At 38.6% G+C, this 20,774-nt stretch overlaps 1 protein-coding gene across 3 annotated transcripts in view; it reads left to right on the top strand.

The window, feature by feature from the left end:
• Nucleotides 1-20,774, top strand: part of ANXA4 (annexin A4) — a 63,333-nt gene that overhangs the window by 35,767 nt on the left and 6,792 nt on the right. For all 3 annotated transcript variants that reach the window (XM_069068907.1, XM_069068904.1, XM_069068906.1), the window contains exons 4-9: nt 2,718-2,812; nt 5,908-6,021; nt 8,442-8,532; nt 10,307-10,386; nt 13,636-13,692; nt 17,854-17,947. In XM_069068907.1, the coding sequence (XP_068925008.1) occupies nt 2,718-2,812; nt 5,908-6,021; nt 8,442-8,532; nt 10,307-10,386; nt 13,636-13,692; nt 17,854-17,947 (531 nt within the window). The remainder of the gene's footprint in view (nt 1-2,717; nt 2,813-5,907; nt 6,022-8,441; nt 8,533-10,306; nt 10,387-13,635; nt 13,693-17,853; nt 17,948-20,774) is intronic.

A 20,774-nucleotide genomic window follows, 5' to 3' on the forward strand; every position in this document is an offset into this window, starting at 1 on the left:
TAGTCTGGCACACTCATTTTACAGGTGAGGAAACTAAGACCCAGAGAAAGGCAGTGACTTCATTCAGCGAGTATCTGTTAAGTGTCTATTATATGCCAGAGCCTAGAGTCAATCAGTCAGGCAACAAGCATTTATTAAGTTCTTACTGTGTTAGAGGAATTCTGCCAAGCAGTGGAAATAAAGAAAAGTTCAAAACAAAACAGACAAACAAAAAATGGCATCTGCCTTAAGGAGCTCCCATGATGGGGGCAACATCATGATAATAAATATATACATATAAGATATATAGACTGGCTAGAAATTTATATGAAAGGGGAAGGCACCAGGAGCTGGGAGACCCAGATGGGAGATGGCGTGTCAACAGCAGATGTGCCTGTTTAGGCTAATTTTAGAAATTGATGGAAGGAGGTAAAATCAAAGAGAGGTGGAAAGGCAGGAAGGAACCAGGTTGTTGAAAGGTTTTAAAAGCCTGAGGGTTTTTATATGATCCTGGAGGTGATGGGAAGCCACTGAGTGGTGGCTGGAGAGAAGTAGAGACATGATCAGAGGGGTTCTTTGCAAAATTCCTTTAGCAGCCAATTGGAAATCACACAAGCAGCAAATAAATACACAAACTTAAATCTGAAACCATGGCCTCTGCCTGCCAATCCAGCAGGTTTTCCATTATAACACACTTCTGCTCAGGTGCTTCCCCTACAGGGTTCCTGGTGCATTTGGAAGCGTAACAGCCCTGAACCCCCAACGCAAGGGTGATAAAAAGTCAATTAAGATAAAAAAGGGAGAGAAAGGAGACACAAGAGAGTTGGAGGGAGTTGGGGTTTAGGGAGAAGAGGTGGAAGTATTAAACTAACTCTCTCCACTCTTTGTATTTAAGTCCTGACAGACAGTTTGAACTGAGGGAAACTGCTTCCAGCGGCATGCTTACACTTTCATTTTCCATTAAAAAAGAAATATGAACTTAAGTCAGACCCTTGTGGTATGGAGGTGACCAGGGGCTCTTGAAGACTATGCATGTGGAAATTAAGCTGCTCCTGAGTTTGTAGGTCCATGGGGCGGCCTAGCTAAGTGTGTAAAGTGCTTCCCATAGGGTACGGCACATCACTGAGTGAAGAATAGGTTTGGGGACCTGGCAGTTCATGAAGACATGGTCTAAGGGTCTGCAATCTGTATCACTGAGGGGAATGCCCACACACTAGATGCTGTAGATCCTTGAAGTGTTAAAATAGGAACCTACCAGAGCATTTTAAAATGACCAGCATGAAAATATATTTGGCACTATTTAAATAAATAATTTGCCCAGGGTTACATGGTGAGTTTGTTTATTTTTGGGGGGAGGAAAAGAGTGAATACATGTTTATTAAATGCCTACTATATGCCCGGCACATTGCTTATTGCTTTACAGATATCTTATTTGAGCCTCACAGTAACCCCATGAGGTAGGTACTGTTATTATCCCCATTTTTCAGTTGAGGAAACTGAGGCAGACAGAGGTGAAGGGACTTTCCCAGGATCCTGTAGCTAATAAGAGTCCAAGGCTGTCTTCGGACTTAGATCTTTCTAACTCCCCACTCTGTGCTCTGTCCCCTGCGTCACCTAGGTGCCTTGAGCCCAGGTCTCTCTGACTTTTGAGATGGGCCCTCTGCATGATGAGGACACACTACCTCTAGCCTTCCATATTTCTTTATATAACTCTTTATGTAACTCATTTCACGCTAGGCACTGGGGATACAACAGAAAAAGAAAAGAAATAGTCCTTGGTCTCAAAGATTCAAGGATTATATTTTATTGGGGATCATTCCATTCTTTCCCAAATGCTGGACGTTTAGGTTATTTCCAGCTATCTTTGGTATTGACATATAACCTCTCACTTCCCCTATCAATCTTTAAAACTATGTAAGTTGTAGAGAAGTTTTTATTCTGCATTTGAAGAAACTTCCTTATTCATAGTTTTCTATACCATAAAATCATAGGTCTAAATCAAAATAAAAATCTTTATTGTTACAGATAATGGAGGTAGGAATATATTTATATTGTTGGATTGTTTTTCTTTTTAATTACTTTTTTTTTTGCACTTTTTGGAGGGGGGGGAAATCAGGGCAATTGGGGTTAAGTGACTTGCCCAAGGTCACATGGCTAGTATGTGTTAAGTGTCTGAGGCCAGATTTAATCTCAGGTCCTCCTGACTCCAGGGCCGGTGCTCTATTCACTGTGCCACCTAGCCATCCCTTTTAATTATATTCTTAGGGTATATTCCCATGAATGAATTGCTAGGTCAAAAGGTAGGGCTAGGTTCTTTTATGTTTGTAGTATATTGTTATATTGTTCTCTAAAAATATTTGCACTATCCTGCAGTTTCCCTAGCAGTCTATAGTGTACATGTTTTCTTCTGATGAGTTTTGTAAGTTTGATGAGTATAGAGTTCAATTTCATTGACAATAGGTGATGTTCTTTCAAAAGAGGAAATCAAGGAAATAAGGTGAAATTACAATAGGGAAGCTTTTTCCCTCCCTTTTAAAATTTTTTCCTCACAAGATGATTTCCAGGCAAAGAGGATGGCCAGCAGTAATTCTGTTGATTATTATACCAGAAACACTACTTCCCCACTTGCCCCACTAAACTTAATTTTATAACTTTAGTGAGCCCATAAGGAACCAGGGTTCAGTACTTACCACACCTTCTATCTCTGCCAACAATCTCTCTGTTCTTTTTTCCTTCAGGTACAGACGAAGATGCCATCATTGACGTACTTGCCTACCGTAGTGTGTCACAGCGCCAGGAAATAAAAATAGCTTATAAGTCAACCATTGGCAGGGTAAGTCACAGCTGAGTTTGTCATGCTAGGCTGATAATGGAATCTCACTGGAGACCAGGGGCTTTTCTGGACCACACCACTAAGGTTGCTTTACTCTCAGTGAACAAATGAACGAACGAACAAACGAACGAACGAGTGAATGAATGAGCCTATTTCCCTTTGCTAGTTTGAGATGCTGGTTTTTGATGGACTGTTTCTGTCTGCTGATAGTCTTTCTCTATAATATCTCACCTGCTCTGAGGGCTCCTTGGTTCTGATGGTGTAAGGCTAGTGCTGACTTTGGGTATCATCAGCTCTGCCATCCTCACCACATACGCTGCCCCAGGGGAGTGCCCTCTTTGAGCAGTCTGGGCTTTCTGAGCATGGTTCTCATAGTGGCTGTATGTGGGAGATGATGTCATATTCTGCTGCCACTCTCAATTTGGATTTTTCTAGAGGTGATTTAATTGTCAAGGCTAAAATAATTTTAAAATGCTTTGTTTTAAATGGACATTTAAAAACTATTACTTAGGGACATCATTCTAACTCATACTTAGTCTAAATTACATTGTAGTGTCCCTCCCTTTAGTGACACCCAGAGTATTAGCCATTGTTCCCTGCCTTTCAGATCCTCCCTACATCCTGTTTTGGACTTGTGTGTCCATGTTTCAGATTCGAATCAGAATTGCATCAGATTTTTTTTGCCATCAGTTGGTTGTATCCCATTCTCTGTGACTCCATTTGGGGTTTACTTGGCAAAGATACTGGAGTGTTTTGTTGTCTCATTTTACAGATGAGGAAACTGAGACAAACAGGACTAAGTGACTTGTCCAAGGTCACACAGCTGCTAAGTGTCTGAGGCCAACTTTGAACTCAAGTCCTCCTGACTCCAGGGCTGGCACTCCCTCCACTAAGTCACCTAGCTGCCCAATCCTCTTCATGGGCTCTTTATCATTCCAAGAGTGGTATGCACTGGAATGTGATGTTTGGGCGGCTGTTGCTTAAGGACGGTGGGAACAACCTAGAATTTGAAGTCAGAAGATCCAGGCTTCAAATGTGTCCTTGGACAAGTCACTTCATAGATTTATAGCTGGAAGGGACCTCAGAGTGAATCTAATCTAATTTCCTCATTATATAGATAAGGAATTTGGGGCTGGAGAGATGAAGGGATTTGTTCCAAGTCACACCAATGGCAAATTGTCGAGTCAGGATTTGAACCTAAACCCTCCAATTCAAAATCCAGTGCCTTTCCAGCTTTATCATACTTAATCTGTCTGGTTCTCAGTTTCCTAATAGGTAGAATGGTCAGATTAGAGTAGGTGAGCTCTTAGGTTCTTTCCAACTCTAAATCCTTTAATCTGCCCAGAATGTGCAGAATCTAGTTTTTCTTGTATTATAAATGTTTTATCAATAAGTCCTAAACATTCAAAGGTTATTCACTCAATATTATGCCTCTCCCTTTTTTTTTTTAGTATATGTTCCTTATCTCATAAGTATATATATAGTCTGAGTGATCTTGAATAAGGGATAAGGTATGAGATGAGGATCTAAATTGATTCCCCACCAATATTATCTTTGCCAGGTTTTAAAATTAAGACCATATGTGGTTTATTAAAAATGTCAACTTTTTAACAAAGCCTTTAATTCCATTCAGTGTTTAGGAATAATCTGTATTAATTTAAGGATGTATCTTTGAAAATCTGGAAAAGTTTACCTCTTATTCCATCTGGAGTAAATGTGTTGATTCATTTTTTTTTTACAGAATAATTCAATGATGGTTAACTTGGTGTTCCTCTGAGTTTCATCTATTTTAGTTATCTACTTTCTGTTGCAATTTTGGCAGTTCTTAAAAACTATAATTTCTATAAATAATCATCCCGTTCTTTTGTTATTAGGCTCCCCCTCCCCCCATTGAGAATAGAAGAAAAACAAAACCCATTACACACACATATAGTCAATCAAAACAAATTGCTACATTAGCAATGTCCAAAAAATAAATTTGGCTCATTTTGCATAAATATGAATATTTATAATACTTTGACTTAAATCCCTGATTGTCATTTTGAGGGCATTTTTTTTTTTGTGATTTCTCCTTTTCCGTTTGTAATTTGGTGATTTGTATTTTCCTTTCTCTGTTTTTGAATTTTTTTGCTAATAATTTTCTGTTTTGTTGTATTTTAAAAGAACAAAAACCCATTACACACACATATAGTCAATCAAAACAAATTTCCACATTAGCAATGTCCAAAAAATAAATTTGTCTCATTTTGCATCCTGAATCCTTTGCCTTTCTATTAGAAGGTGGGTAGCACCTTTCATCAAGATTCCTCTGGAATACTGATTGGTCATTACTCTGATAAAAGTTCAGTACCATCATATTTATATACTATAATTTGCTCAGCCATTGCTCACTTTATTAGTACTCTCTTAGATTCACATCCTTTGTTCCCTCAAAAAGAGCTCTAAATATTTTTATATGTCCTTAGAGTTTATTTTACTTAAGACTTATCCCTGCCTTCTCTAATTTCCCCTTTCCTTTTCCCCCCTTTCCCTTCTATTTTCCTATTAAATGAAATGGATTTTTTCTCTTTCTTTTTTCCTTCCTTCCTTCCTTCCTTCCTTCCTTCCTTCCTTCCTTCCTTCCTTCCTTCCTTCCTTCCTTCCTTCTTTTTTCTTTCTTTCTCTTCTTTCATCATTATTTTTTAATGAGAACAAAACCTAGTATTAATAATGTTATTATCTTTAAATTAAGTTAAATTATATTTAAGTGTTTAGTTCTTTGTTAAATATCTTTAAGTTTATTAAATTTTAAAGTTTTCCCCTCATTTTTATGTAGCCTTATCTTTTATTCATGTTACTGTTCCTTAAAATTTTGATACATTATAATCTATAAATATAGTATGCATAATTTTGGCCTTTTCACATTTACCAGGGCCTTTTCTATGACTAGGCATATGAGCTATTGTCATGAGGGTTCTGGGTGTTCTTGAAAAGAATTTGTGCTCCCTGCTTTTTCCATTCATTTCTCCCCATAGATCTGTTATTGAGAGGCAGGCTGTCTGCAACCTGGAGGGGTTGTTGAATTAAAATTTGCCCCACTCTTTGTGCTCCTGCAGGATTTGATCGATGACTTGAAGTCGGAACTGAGTGGGAACTTCGAGAAAGTGATTGTGGGGATGATGATGCCCACTGTGATGTATGACGTGTCTGAGCTGAGAAGAGCCATGAAGGTTTGCATTCATCCCTGCAGGGAGCAATTTTTGTTTCCTACCTTCAGGAAGGCTGCCTGGGCATTTTGTTCATAATGCTACTAATAAAAGCCTTCAGATATATTGGAGGGGAAAGCTCAGGTGTGGGAGCAGTTAATTTTATAACTTTTGACAGTTAAAAAATAAGGTATCAAGTCAGTTTAAAAACTTTTCTAAAAAGTTACAGACTCATAGGGTCTTAGTGAGAAGAGACCTGGAAGTTATTTAGTTTAACGTCCTGCTGTTAGGGATCATCTGTGAGGATTTTCTTCTTTCCTTTTTTAAAAACATTTTATTTGTTTTAATCAGGCACTGCAGGGATCCTCTTATGAAAGCAATGGAGTCATCCTTATAATTCAGTAGTGACAGGGACAGGGTCTGTTTCTTCATATTTTGTCATATCTCTGGAAACATTTTTGGTTATTTTAGCTTTGTTCCAGTCTCATTCGAGGCCTGTCATTTTGTGATTGTGAAGCAATCCCTGCAAGTATGGAACTGGCAGAAAAGAGTTCTCACTTGCCTCCAGCTGAGTATAAATATCGCATAGAGCAATGACCCTGCTGAATTCTAGCCCAGAGGGTACCCTTTTATTTTTTTTTAACCCAAATTGTCATTTCAATAGCATAGCTTTTGCCTGATATGGAAAGCTCTCCCTGTCAGGTAGACCAGTACCTGCTGGATAACCAGCATAGTCTTAGAGGGTTGCCTGGAGTCTCTGAGAAGTGAAGTAAGTTCCCCAGGGTCACGCAGCCAATAGATGTCCATGTTAGGATTGGAACTCAGGTCTTCTGGACACCAAAGCTGGCTCCCTGTCTACGATGCTATATTACATTTCTGGTCAGCTAATTTTTAATGGCCTGGTCTATAATTCGTTTTTCACTATTAGCATCTTTCCCCTCCCAGCTGCTCTCCTCAGTGTGGCTTTCAGAACACATAGGTTCTGGTTATGTAGTTGTGGATAAGTCACTTTATTTTCCTGAGCCTCAGTTTTCCCCCCAAGCAGGTTATTCTCTAAGTTCCCCTTTATCCACATAACGCTATTATTCTAATTAAACATCATTGTGTGTCTGCCCCTGTGCTAGGCAGTGGCAATAAAAAGTAGCATGATATTCAGATCCTGCTCTCAAAAGGCTTATGGGGAAATTTGGAAAATGGCTAGGAGAAGCCAAGCAAACAGGAGGGTCCTCCCTGGGTTCAAATCTGGCCTCAGACACTTGACACCTACTAGCTGTGTGACCTTGGGCAAGTCACTTAACCCCAAATGCTTTGCCTTCCCCTCTCAAAAAAAAGGGGAAAAAAGCCAAGAGGGTCCTCAAGAACAGAGGCTGGCCTTTTGTTTCCACAGAGCTGGACTTGAAGTCAGAAACCCCCAGGTTCAAATCCCAACTCAGACTCACTTCCTAATTGTATTACCCTGGACAAATCACTTAACCTCTTTTATCTCCAATTACCTCTTCTGTAAAATGGTATGATGATAGCAGCTTCCTCACAGGGTTATTGTGAAGATCAAATGAGGTCAAGAATATAAAGCACTGTGTACACACTGGTTATCACAGTGGATATAGCTCCTTTATAAAATGATGAAATGTGTGAGGATCAGATGGTTTCCAAGGCCCATATCAGTTCTAGATCTATGATTTTTTGTTCCATTTCTTCACCTGTAAATTGAAGAGGGCCTGACTCAGTAGTCCTTGTGTTTCCTTTCGCCCCAGTACTGTATGGTTCTATATAGGTTCTAAGAGCATAGGATCATAGATTTATGGCCAGCAGGGACTTTAAGAATGGACCTATAGTAATACACCTGAGGCAGCGAAGTTAAAAGATCTACTCAGGGTCACATAGTGAAATTCTGAGGTGAGGTTTGAACTCAAGTCCCCTGTGTTCAAACCCTATCCATTATGCCAGTGATGTCAAACTCAAGTAGCAATGGATCCCTTGGCCCACAAATTGAATTAGAAAACCACAAATTGACATTATCCGTGTATTTTTATTTATTTTGCTAAACATTTCCTAATTACATTTTAATCTAGCTCAAGCTGCACCCAGGAGCTGGCTGGTAGCCACGAGTTTGATACCTCGGTACTGCATAATAATATGATCTCTTTTAACGCCAACATTTTAAGATTATATGTTCATTTTCCTCATCAGCAAAATGAGGGGATTGGACTAGATGGATCTCTAGGGTCTCTTCCAACTTTATGTTCAGTGACTCAATGAAATGTTTGAAGATTGGAGATGCATTTGAATTCTGGGAGACTCCCTTCAAAGTTAGAAAGCCCCATTGGCAATTCTTCCTTCTGTTTTTGTTTGATTAGTAAATTACTAGAATATCAGCTTCTCTTATGTTCATCAGATTTGTGAACTGTCTTACAACTCACCTTTTCTCTGGATTGTTGATTTAGGGTGCTGGCACAGATGAGGGCTGCTTAATTGAAATTTTGGCTTCCCGAACTCCAGAGGAGATCCGACGGATCAATAGTACTTACCAACAACGTAAGTAGCCTATTAAAGTAGCCTCAATTAAGGTTTTGCTATAGTCTGAGAATAGGGACTAGCTGTGGGGATTTGTATACTATGAACCTTTCTTCATAGAATCACTAAGTTAGAAGAAACCTTGAGGGATCTTCTGGTCTCATCATTTTTTTCCTCAGGCAATTCAGTGTTTAAAAAACTATCCAGGACTGAATGGTGTCCTTAGGTGGAGACTCAGAGATCTATTCAGTTTATTTTAAGGTTTATATCCCACCATGAGTTGAGAAATCATTCCTTATTTAGAAGTGAAGGCTAGGGGCGGCGAGGTGGTGCAGTGAATAAAGCGCTGGCCCCGGAGTCAGGAGGACCCCAGTTCAGTTCCAGCCTCAGACACTTAACACACACACACACACACACACACACACACACACACACACACACAACTAGCCGTGTAACCTTGGGCAAGTTACATGAAGGGATTCTCTTTGGCGTAGAGGTTGTACCAGATGATTGCTGAGGTCCTTTCCAGCTCTGGAGTTCTGTGTCTCTGTAGGGAAGGACTGAACTAGGATGGCTATAGCAGAAATAGAAAGGGGCAAGGGAAGGATGGCAGATATGGAATGATCAGGTTTTGGCAAATGATTGACTATAGAAGACAAAGGGGAAGAAAGATGCCCTTAATGGAGTTAAGTCTTAGAGGTAGCCAGGTGGCACAGTGCTGGGCCTACAGTCAGGAAGCCCTAAGTTCAAATCTGGCCTCAGACATTTACTAGCTGTGTGACCCTGGGCAAGTCACTTAACCTCTGTTTGCCTTCATTTGTAAAATGGAGTTAATAATGGAATGTTAATTCCCAAATGGAGTTAATGATGGAGTTAAAAATGGAGTTAATAACAGAAGATCAAATGAGATAGTATTTGTAAAATGCTTAACATAGTGTCTGGCACATAGAAGGCACTATATACATGCTAGCTATTATTATTATTACTAAATATTTGATACTATCAATGGACAGACAACAGGAAGTTGGGTGGAAATTATATTACAAATAACTACTTAATAAATGCTCACTGAGTTGAATTAGGGGGATAGGTTTTGAGAAAAAGATGCTGAGTTCAGTTTAGAAATGGTGAATTTGAGATGCTGGCAGGATACCTTTGTATCCCTAACTCTCAAACAGAGAGCTTTATATATAATGTACTTAAAAAAAAAACCAAAACACCCCAAAGGTTTGTTAAGTTGATTTGAAGAAAGCTTTCAGAATTTTTTGAATAAGGCCAACCAAAAACTGCAGTAGGATTCTTGGAAATATCCTCTGGGAGTTTTCTCCTGCAATGCCCTTCAGTACTGCCTATAAGAAAACTCTCTGGTGACTTAATTCTGTTGATTTACTCAACAGATGATGGGCTAGAGTCAGCATTGAAGCCAAAATGGTGAAAATTCCCAGAATCGAATTCACTGAGTGGATGAATCATCCCCCATAGAGAGGCTCCACAGAAGAATATAGACACTCCCCCCTCCCTTCTCAGTAGGACCAAGAGGAAGTCCCCACTCGCTATAAATCGAAACATCTTTTCATTTACACTAGAAACCAGTGGATCAAGTTGATCTGTACTATTTAGCCAAAAATGAATATTGTAGGTTTTTAAAATTGTTATGATAGGCTATTTCAGAAGATAGGTTGGGCATGGAGAAGATAGATGTCTGCGGGATGGCAAAGGAACTGTTTCAGTAGTTTTTTTTTATTTTTTTAATGTTTCTGGTATGATGCTAATAATAATTTTTTTTCTTTTGTAGAATATGGAAGAACTCTTGAAGATGACATTTGCTCTGATACTTCTTTCATGTTCCAGAGAGTACTTGTGTCTCTTTCAGCAGTAAGTCAAATACTTGAAATTTGGCAAGGGATATAATTTTGATTGGAGAAGATAGATTTCTTTAGAGATACTCTTCCCAAATGGGTGAGCCAAGTGTGAATATTATTTAATAATACGCAAAAGTTCTGATTACTAATTATGCCATGGAAATGACTCTGGATTCTCTAATAGAATGTAAGCTCTATGAAGGCAGGAATTGTTTTTATTTTTGTCTTTATTGGTCCCAAAATCTGGCATTATAGTAACATTGATTCATCCACAGATTAACCTAACTACATCCAGAGTACCCTGCTTCCAAAGAGCTATTTACCAGTATCTTATTTTTTCTGGCTCTGACAAAATCAGGAGGTGACATAGTGTACTGAGAGGGCTACTATAGCTTTAGGGTCAGAGGTCCTGGGGTCATTCAATGATGACTCCACTACTTATTACCTGTGTTCACTGGCAATCCTTTCATCTCTCTGCACCTTGGTTTCTACCCTATAAAATAAGAGATTAAGAATAGAGGACCATGAAGATTCTTTCAAGCTCTAAATCATATCATCCTACAAAGGGTTGCATGGGTTAGATAAACCAGTGCCTATACTGGATAAATCTGAATAAATCATGGCTTCTTTATGAATTGAATTAAATACCATTTGAAGAGACAGAAATGTATCAGTGAACAATAAACTCTAACCCTTCATTGGCTTTCTAGCTCTCTTTTTAACAGCAATCAAGTCATGGCAGAATCTACTGGAGAGAGCTGAGTTTGTCTTGCCTTTTCCATTACTTAACCTATGTGACCTTAAATCTTTCTATGCTTCAGTGTCCTCATCTGTAAAATGGGGATTATACCTGTCCTCATATCATGGGGCCATGAGGTTAAACTATCCTTGCTTTAGAGGAACTGCCTGGTATTCACAGAATGATAGAATCTTGCTATAGATATGAAAGAGAGGTTAGTCTTAAGTTATCATTCAGGCTAGGTTTGTGAGTGTGCTACCGTGTTTCCCCGATAATAAGACCTATCCCGAAAATAAGCCCTCCCCTTACTGTGTAAGATTCCTCTAAAATAAGCCCTCCCCCGAAAATAAGCCCTATTGAGATTGCTACTGTAGTGAAGGTGATCCCCTGCGCTACACGCTACATTACGGTACCCTCTGTATGCACCGTCCCCCGCCCCTCCCCTGGGAAATGCACGCCACGCGCCGAGCTGCATCCAATCAGAGCTGCAGCAGTGAGCGCGTCATCCTGTTCTTCCCCAGTGATTTGCTTGCTGGTACATTTTTTTTGGTTCACATTTACCTGTTTATTAAAATTGCTGTCAATGTTCATTAAAATAAGCCCTCCCCTGAAAATAAGCCCTCTGGTGTTTTTCTGTCCAAAAAAAATAATAAGACAGTGTCTTATTATAGGAATCCTTGCTACCAGGGAGGCTGAGCTTGAGCTCATGAATTCTGAGCTGCAGCAGGATTGAAGCAGATTGGGCATCTGCCCTAAATCTGATACTACTATAGGGAGCTCCTGGAAATGGCATGTAATCCAATATAGGCTCTACATATACATTCCTATTAAACACATTTTCACATTAGTCATGTTGCATAGAAGAATTATAACGAATGGAAGAAACTATGAGAAAGAAAACAAAACAAAAGAGAAAATAATCTGCTTCACTCTGCATTTCAACTCCATAGTTCTTTCTCTGATTTTGGATGGCACTTTCCATCATTAGTCCTTTGGAATTATTTTGGGTCCTTGCATTGCTGAGAAGGGCTAAGTTTATCAAAATCAGTCATCGCAAACTGACTTTTAATGTGTACAATGTTCTTCTGATTCTGCTCATTTCATTCAGCATCATATCAGTCTTTCCACGTTTTTCTGAAGTCAGCCTGTTCATCATTTCTTACAGCACAGTAGTATTCCATTACATTCATAAATCACAACTTGTTCAGCCATTCCCCAATTGATGGGCATCCCCTCGATTTCCAGCTCTTGGCCACCACAAAAAGAGCTGCTATAAATATTTTTGTACATGTGGGTCCTTTCCCCCTTTTTATGAACTCTTTGGGATACAGCTCTAAACCTCGTATTGCTGGGTCAAAGGGTATGCACATTTTTATAGCCCTTTGGCATAGTTCCAAATTGTTCTCCAGAATGTTTGGATCAGTTCACAACTCCACCAACAATGAATGTGTTCCAACTTTCCCACATCTTCTCCAACATTTATCATTTTCCTGTTTTGTCATGTTAGACAATCTGATAGGTGTGATGTGGTACCTCAGAGTTATTTTGATTTGCATCTCTCTAATCAATAGTGATTTAGAGCATTTTGTTATATGACTATAGATAGCTTTAATTCCTCTGAATATTGCCTGTTCATATCCTTTGATCACTTATCAATTGGAGAATGACTTGTATTCTTTATAAATTTGACTCAGTTCTCCATATATTTTAGAAATGAGACCTTTATCAGAGTAGTGTCTTTATTTTCTAAACATGATTTATACTTTTCTGACTGCCTTCCATTTTCTCGTCTTAGAATGTTCTCCCCTCTTTCTGGCCTACCCATCCTTCAAGGCCCAACTGAAATCTTATCTCTTTGTTCAGAGGATCACCATTCTGGAACCAGCAAAGATCTTAGAAGACATTTAGTCTAATTTCCCTCATTTTACAGTTGAAGAAACTGGGACCCAGGTAGGGGGAAGTAACTACCCAAGGCAGTAGAACAGTAAATAGCAGAGTTGGGATTTTAATGTGGGTCCTCTGACTCCAAATCAACCTTCCTGGCCTCAGTTTCCTCATTTGTAAAATAAGGAGGTTGGACTTGATACCTTCTGAGTGCCCTTCTAGCTCCATATCTCTGAGCCTATGATCTTTGAAAGTTCCCTCCTCTTATTCTTCATGTTGCTCATTTGATATTTTTCACTTCCTTGGGTCATTAATTATCTTCTCATGTGTCATCTCCCCTAGTAGAATGTCAGGTCCTTGAAGTAAAGGACTATGGCTCATGTTTAAAACAAAATCCCCATGAGTGCTTGACACTGCTTTACACACACATCTATTCCATACACACTTATCAGATCTTTGGACAACTTACTTCACATCTAAGATAAGAGAAGGGATTGGATTGGATGATTTCCAGTGTCTCTTCTAGCTTTCACTGCTATGATAAATGACGCTGAGGATCCAAGAGGACAGATTGATCCAGTTTGCAGGCTTTTGTGAAAATCTGTCTTGATGATGATAATTGTTTCTTTTTGTTTTCAGGCAGGGAGAGATGAAGGAAATCACCTAGATGATGACCTTATGAAGCAGGATGCTCAGGTGGGGAACTCTCTACCTCTTCTCCATATGTGTGCCTAGTGGCACGAATAATTTGTTTTCTTCCTTTTGACCCTCTGTGAAGTAGACAGGGGCAGTTTTTTGTCCAGTGTTCAGCATAGTGCTTGGCACATAGTAAGGTCTAGATAAATGCTTATTGGTTAATTGATTAATGACTAATTTTCACTTACCTCACTCACTGAGAAACTGTCATATGGGAAGTTGCCTTCAGACCAAAAACATGGAGGAAAGGAAAGGTATTTAAACAGCTGGTTAGCAGCTAGGGGGCACTGAGCCTGGAGTCAGAAAGGCCTGACCTTCATGTTCAGAACTGGTTCAGTTATTAGCTGTGTGACCCTGGGCAAGTCACTTAACCTTAGTTTGCTTCAGTTTCCTCAACTGTGAAATGGTAATAATAACAGCATGCACTTCCTAGGGTTGTTGTGAAGATCAAGAGAAATAACATTTGTAAACTCCTTAGCATAGTGTCTGGCATTAAGTAGATACTAATGCTTATTCCCTTTCCCTTCCTCCTGATTAAACACATTTCTCAAATTCAGATGTGAATTTTTGCTGCTTCAAAGCAACCAACATTTGTGCCTGTTAGCATATTCCTCTGGCACTTGGTTGAATATTTATGAAAGGCAGTGAACAAATGTATTTTTAATTGATGAATTTTCAAGCTAAAAGAGAATCTGCAGGCCTTAAATGCAGTGCACAGTGGTGGTTGAAAGTGTTCGAGTGATTTCCCTCAGTGCCAGAGGGCAAAGTTAGAACTACTATGTAGAAGTTAAAGGGAGATAAATTTTGGCTTATTATAAAGAAGACTTTCCTTTCTTAAAGCATTTGATAAGGCATAGGGACTGGAATGATGATTTCACTGGCATTACAGAGAATGTCTGAATGAGGAAATTCCTTCTCCCAAGGCAGGTGTGTACCTTCTCTACTGACTTATGCTCTTAAGAGAGTTGCCTAGAGCACTGAGAGGCAAATTGTCTTGTCTAGCATCACATTATGTGTCAAAGGTAAGACTTAAACATGGTCAGGTCTTCCTTCCTCCAGATATCCAAAATAGGCACTGATGCCTTAGAAGGTAGTGAACTTCTCATTGGAAGTGTTACTCATACAGAAGTTAGGGAACTTCCAACTTAATAGAAACTATGTAAAGAGGATTCTTACATCAGGTAATTAGTTGTAGTGAATGACTTTTACAGTCTCTTTCAGTTTTTAAACTTGTATTATTCTATAATATGACTATATGTTTATGGGCCTAGGTTTAAAAGGTGGTGGGAAGAATGTCCCTCTGATTCTTAAAAGTTTCACCAGTATGAAAGCATACATTTATTGACCAGATTTGATTTATGCCAATGTAAGAGACAGAGGCCAGATCCTCCTTCACCCTTTGGGAAGAGGGAGTGGCAGAGTTGATGTTCACCTGTAGAATTAGGAGTATAGTGTTGGGATTTAAGTTCTGGAAAGGTGGGTGGAGCTAGAGGGAAGAGAACCAATTAGTAGAGGCAGTTGGGATCTCTATGAGAGTCTCTGAGCAATAATTTACAAGTCACTGCACTCCAAACTCTTTACTCAATTTGTAATTCTTGGGATTTTCCTCAAACAAAAGAGTAGCTAGTTCTACCTCTATAAAAATGTAGTCTTACTGAAAAAAAAAAGATTGTAGCCTCTGAAAAAAATCCATTAACAATAAAACTAAAAAAATTTTAAAAGGAAGAAACCAATGAGTAAAAAGAAGAAAAATCTACTTTAGGAACTTAGGACGGATGTTTGCAAACCCAGCTGGTAACTATCATGAACAAAAGGAAGAGAGTGGTATTTCCCAACCCAAACTATAACTGCAGATTAGTAAAACATCTCAATTCTCAACTGCAGACTCCTTCACAGCCATTGCTATGTAACTTAAGAGGTAGGAATTGGGGGAGGAGGGAAAAGAAAGATACAGGGAGAAAGAGGAGCCAGTTTTTATATTTTAAGTGTCTTTAATAGTAATATTTTATAGACTAAAAATGTGCAGCTCTCAGTTGGCAAACATTGATCTTGACTCGACTGGCTCTTTTTTTGTGGATGATGAGAGAAGAAAAAAATTTTCATTTGTTCTTCAACTAGACATTCAATACTTTCGTGGGAGGCAATATGGTGCTGTGGAAAGAACCCTGGATTGGGAGGAAAGAGAACATGATAGCTGAGTGACTTTGGACAAGCTACATTACTCTTATAGGCCTGTTACCTCCTCTGTAAAATGAGGCTTTAAATTAAATGATCACTGAGTATGGGATGTGGGAACTGAACTGGAACATCTTAAAGATTGTCAAACTCTAAAAATCCTTTGGATTTCTAAAATGTGACTTTCACTGATCAATGAAGCAGCCAGACAGCTAATAAACAGAAGAGGGAAGAAAAAGAGTAAAGAGAGCAATCACTTCTACGCCCAGTGAGGATACAAGTTGATGGAGACCATATTATAGTCAATGCTCCTAAAATCAGTGGTTGGTTTTTCCATCGGGTTTGTATATATTATATCAAAGGGGGGGTGGGGCAGCTAGGTGGCACAGTGAACAAGAGCTCTGGCCCTGGAGTCGGAGTCGGGAGAAACCTGTTCCAGCCTCAGATACTTAACACCCACACAAAATAACTGGCCATGTAACCTTGGGCAAGTTATTTAACCCCAATTGCTTTAAATAAATAAATATCGAGGGTGGGCCTGGATCCTGAAGCTGGACTTCATTGAAGTCTTTGGCAAATCTAACCTTTCAGAGCTTTAGTTAGTTTTTGTTTGCTTTTTTAAAAGATCGGTGAGTTCAAAGAATTAAAATACTTTAAAGTGTCAATAAGTATTTGACATTATTATATTACATGACATTATAAAGTGTTTATTATTATTAATTTTATTACATGACATTATAATAATTATATATTATTATTACATGACATTATAAAGTATTTATTATTAATTATATTATATGACATAATTATATGTTATTATTGCATGACATTATAAAGTGTCACGTATTTGACATTATTATATTACATGACATTATAAAGTGTTCATTATTATTAATTTTATTACATGACATATTATTATTACATGACATTATAAAGTGTCAAATAAGTATTTGACATTATTCTTTGATGGCCATTGCATCGTGAGAAAAGAGCATAATGTGATAGATAGAGAATAAGCCTTGATGTTGGGGAGAACAAGGTTTAAATCCTACCTCTGAGACTTAATGGCTATGTGGCCATCAAGTGACTTAACCTCTTAGTGCCCCAGGCAACCCTCTAAGACAGAGGAATTACTGGTCTGCATCAGTGGAGGGAGTTTCCACTCCATAAAGGCCCCACGTGGTTGAATTACAATTCTGGACGTCTCCTTCCCCTGCCCTCAAAGAATCGTCTAAGCAGCCCTAAGTGGAAGGAGGGGTGCTACTTTATAGAATGGAAATTGTGATGGCATTTTAACGAGGATACCAAATGGATGGAGAACCTCACATAAGCAGAGTTCATTAGTCACTCTCTTTGTGGTTGATGATTGCCCCTTTTCATTGAACCTTTCCTGGACCATGGAAGCAATTCAAGATTCAATCCATAAACATTTATTAATTGTCTATTATGTGCCTGGTGCTGGAGGCTCAGAATCCAAAAACAAAAAATGAAACAGAGCCAACCAGCTAACATTCTGATGGAAGAGACAGAGACAGATATAAGTATATACAGCATAAATAGATAATAAATATAAATTAATATGAGGTAGGCAGGGAGGTCTCTAGCAGCTGGGAGATCAGAAAAGGTTTCATATAGAAGGGGATGTTTGAACTGAGGCTTGATGGCTAGGCCGCTCCATGGACAGCAGATGCCTACAAACCTATGGACCTACAAACTCAGGAGAAGCTTAATTTCCACATGCGTAGCCTTCAAGAGCCCCTGGTCACCTCCATACCACAAGCGGCTGACTTAAGTTCATATTTCTTTTTTAATGGAAAATGAAAGTGTAAGCATGCTGCTGGAAGCAGTTTCCCTCAGTGCAAACTGTCTCTGCCAGGGCTTAAATCCAAATATCCAAATATTTGGATTTGTGAAAATATGTCAAGTAGCCACAGGATCTTAGAACTAGAAGAATCTGATCCTTTGATGTATTTTAATTCACATTAGGACCTGTATGCAGCTGGTGAGCAGAAATGGGGGACTGATGAGGTGAAATTCCTGTCCATTCTCTGTTCTCGGAACCGAAATCACCTACTTCATGGTAAAGCTCTTGGTTACATTTTTTTCATTAAGTGATTTATTAAAAATTTATTCCTGTGCATCAACAAACTTGTTTAGTGACTATTTACATTTATATTAATTTCAACACCTACAGTACATAGCTCTTTAGTTACTCCCACTAAGTTTCCATCAGGATTCTTTGTTCATTTTTGTTCTCTTATGATTATAGTTAGTGTATGCTCTGTGCTTCTGTTTTTTTTTTTAATTTTGCATTATTTCAGAAAGGCTTTTTCTAGATATCTCTATATTCATGACACTTGTTGGTCTTAATGCTATTAGATTCCTTCTTTTTTATCAGTCATGTAGGTGTGAGGTGGCAAGTCAAAGTTATTTTATTTTTTTGATTGTTAGTAAAGATTGGCATTTCTTCAAGAGTTTTTGACTATTTCCATATAACTACCCTAAAAGATGAATTCAACTTTATATGTATTAATTATAAATTTTTTCCTACTTTACTCAGTACAGACAACAATACTGTATTGAATAGTTTCACATCAAGTATGTGTCTTGATATGGAAACTTTGGAATGACTGTTACTATATGTATACTATACATGCATGGTATAGAAGAAAGAATACCACATTTGGATTCAGACAAACTAGGTTCAAATGTTAGTCCTGCTGCTTACTTTTCTACCTGTGTGACCTCAGGCAACCCACTTAATCTCCCTAGGCCTCAGTTTCCTCATCTGTAATATGAGGGGGTCAGATTACATGCCTGCATAGGCATGTAGATGTATATGTGGAGGGACTGTAGGCTCTCAAAAGCTTTGTCACTATTGTACAAAATAGAAGACCCTCCCAAAACTTCACCTTGGGGCTTTAGTGATGGACTGAATGCATGTTATGTGAACATCAGCCTTGCTGTGTATGGGGAAGCTCATCACCAGGCAGGCCAGATTCAGGATGCTGAATTCTTTGGTGACAGCAACTCTCAAACATGGTCCCTCAGGTTATAGAGAGGTTGCCATCTGCATTCGAGGCAGGACCCACACCAATGAAGTCATGAAGCAAGGACATTACAGAAAGCAGCATGGCAATATGGAAAGCAAATTAGACCTAGAGTCAGAAACCCTGTAGTTAAGTCCAGTGTCTACCACTGACTACCTAGGAGACCATGGGTGAGCCATCTAAATCCCCTAACCCCAGGGTTTTGGGGAGGGATTTGCTCTGCAAATTGCACAGCTCTATCTACCATGTATTGTATGTAGCAAGAATCAATCAGAATAATGATATATTTATTGTTAATCATTAGCAGCATGAATAATGTACTTAGAGCCTCTTTGGTATGTGTATTTCTAGGAAACAGTCTTTATAGTTAAGTCTTAATATCAGCAATCTCAAGACTTACTATTCTAATTAAATTTTTTTTTAAAGAGAATTCTTTAGTATACAGGAAGGAAAATATAAATGTTAGTGTTACTTATTCTTGAATAGTACTTAAGTTATTTGAAGTACTTGAGGCACCTTCTTTAGGGGGTGTGCTGATGAATAGGTAAGTAATTGTAAATTTTACTTGATGTGTATTTCTGTCTTTCATTCAACTGACTTGTGTAGATCCCTGTCTGATTTTTTCAGTGTGCCTTTGAGTTCTTTGTAGGAAATGTGCTATGTGATCACAAAAGAATGACTGTAATCACTGTTTTCCTATTCTGGGAGGCAAAAGAAATGTAATGAAGTATTTTATCTTTCACTTATGTCATTTCAGGCATTAGCCTGTGGCAAACTTTAGAAGCACAACTCCATAGTCTTCCAATCACAGATTTTATGTAGCTCTTGGGAAACATTAAACATTAAGTGGAATAAGTTTGGTAAACTACACATATACACAAACTAAAAAATTGAATAGGAACAATCCATTTTGAAGTTTCAAATTATTCCACACACTTGGATGCTATCAACAGATAATTACTGCTACAAACAAATATTTATGGATTTATCCACTCTGAGATTGTGAGCGTTCATTTGTTCCCAAGTGCGTTTTTTCAGTAACATAAATCCCCCCCTGGTGGTGATGTCCTAGAAATGCCTTTAAAAGCAATGTCTTTTGAAAACATCTATGGCAGGCCCATAAGCCTGAGGCCTAGGGAGTCAGGGAACGTATGTGTTTGAGGACAGGGAAGCAGATGCTGTGAAAAGCATTTTGAAAGTCGAACACAACTGTATGTTTCCAAATTCTTGATGTGGTTGGATCCAGAGGGAGGAGAGAGGCACCAGTAGGAGCCCACTAGTGACAGCTGGATACACTTGGCAAATAATTGAGGAAAATCTAATTATGTCTTGGTCTATTAAAAAGAGTTCTTATGGGGTGGCCAGGTGGCTCAGCGAGTAAGAGCACCGGTTCCAGTGTTGGGACGACCTGGAGATCGAATCCCGGGCTCAGACACTCAGCACCACACCCAGAAATAACTGGCCATGTAACCTTGAGCAAGTTACTTAACCCCAATTGCTTAAAAAAAAAAGAGTTCTTATTGAAACACTAATCAGTGAAGGGAATGGATGGCTTCAGTTTTGACTTGCTAAGAGAAAAAATGAGTCCAGAAGTTAATGCCCCAGCCAGGAATTCAAGCACATGCACATTTAGCTAACCAAGAAAGCAATGAGCCAGCAAACCAAACACCCACTCAGTGGCAAAATGTTTCCTTCTGTTAAAAGGACTGAAGATTCATTAGTATAGGTTTCTGGTTAAAAAAAAAAATGCTCATTTTCACATTTTTCTTGTTACTATTTTTTTAAATGTAACTAATTTCCCCCCATATTATCAAACATTTATTTTTCTCCCTCCCAGATCCCTCCTCCTGAAAAAAA

This window comes from Petaurus breviceps, unplaced genomic scaffold (genome assembly GCF_028583685.1).
Source record: "Petaurus breviceps papuanus isolate PSGF00001 unplaced genomic scaffold, PetGlider_PUasm1.0 90775, whole genome shotgun sequence".
Classification (NCBI taxonomy): Eukaryota; Metazoa; Chordata; class Mammalia; order Diprotodontia; family Petauridae; genus Petaurus; species Petaurus breviceps.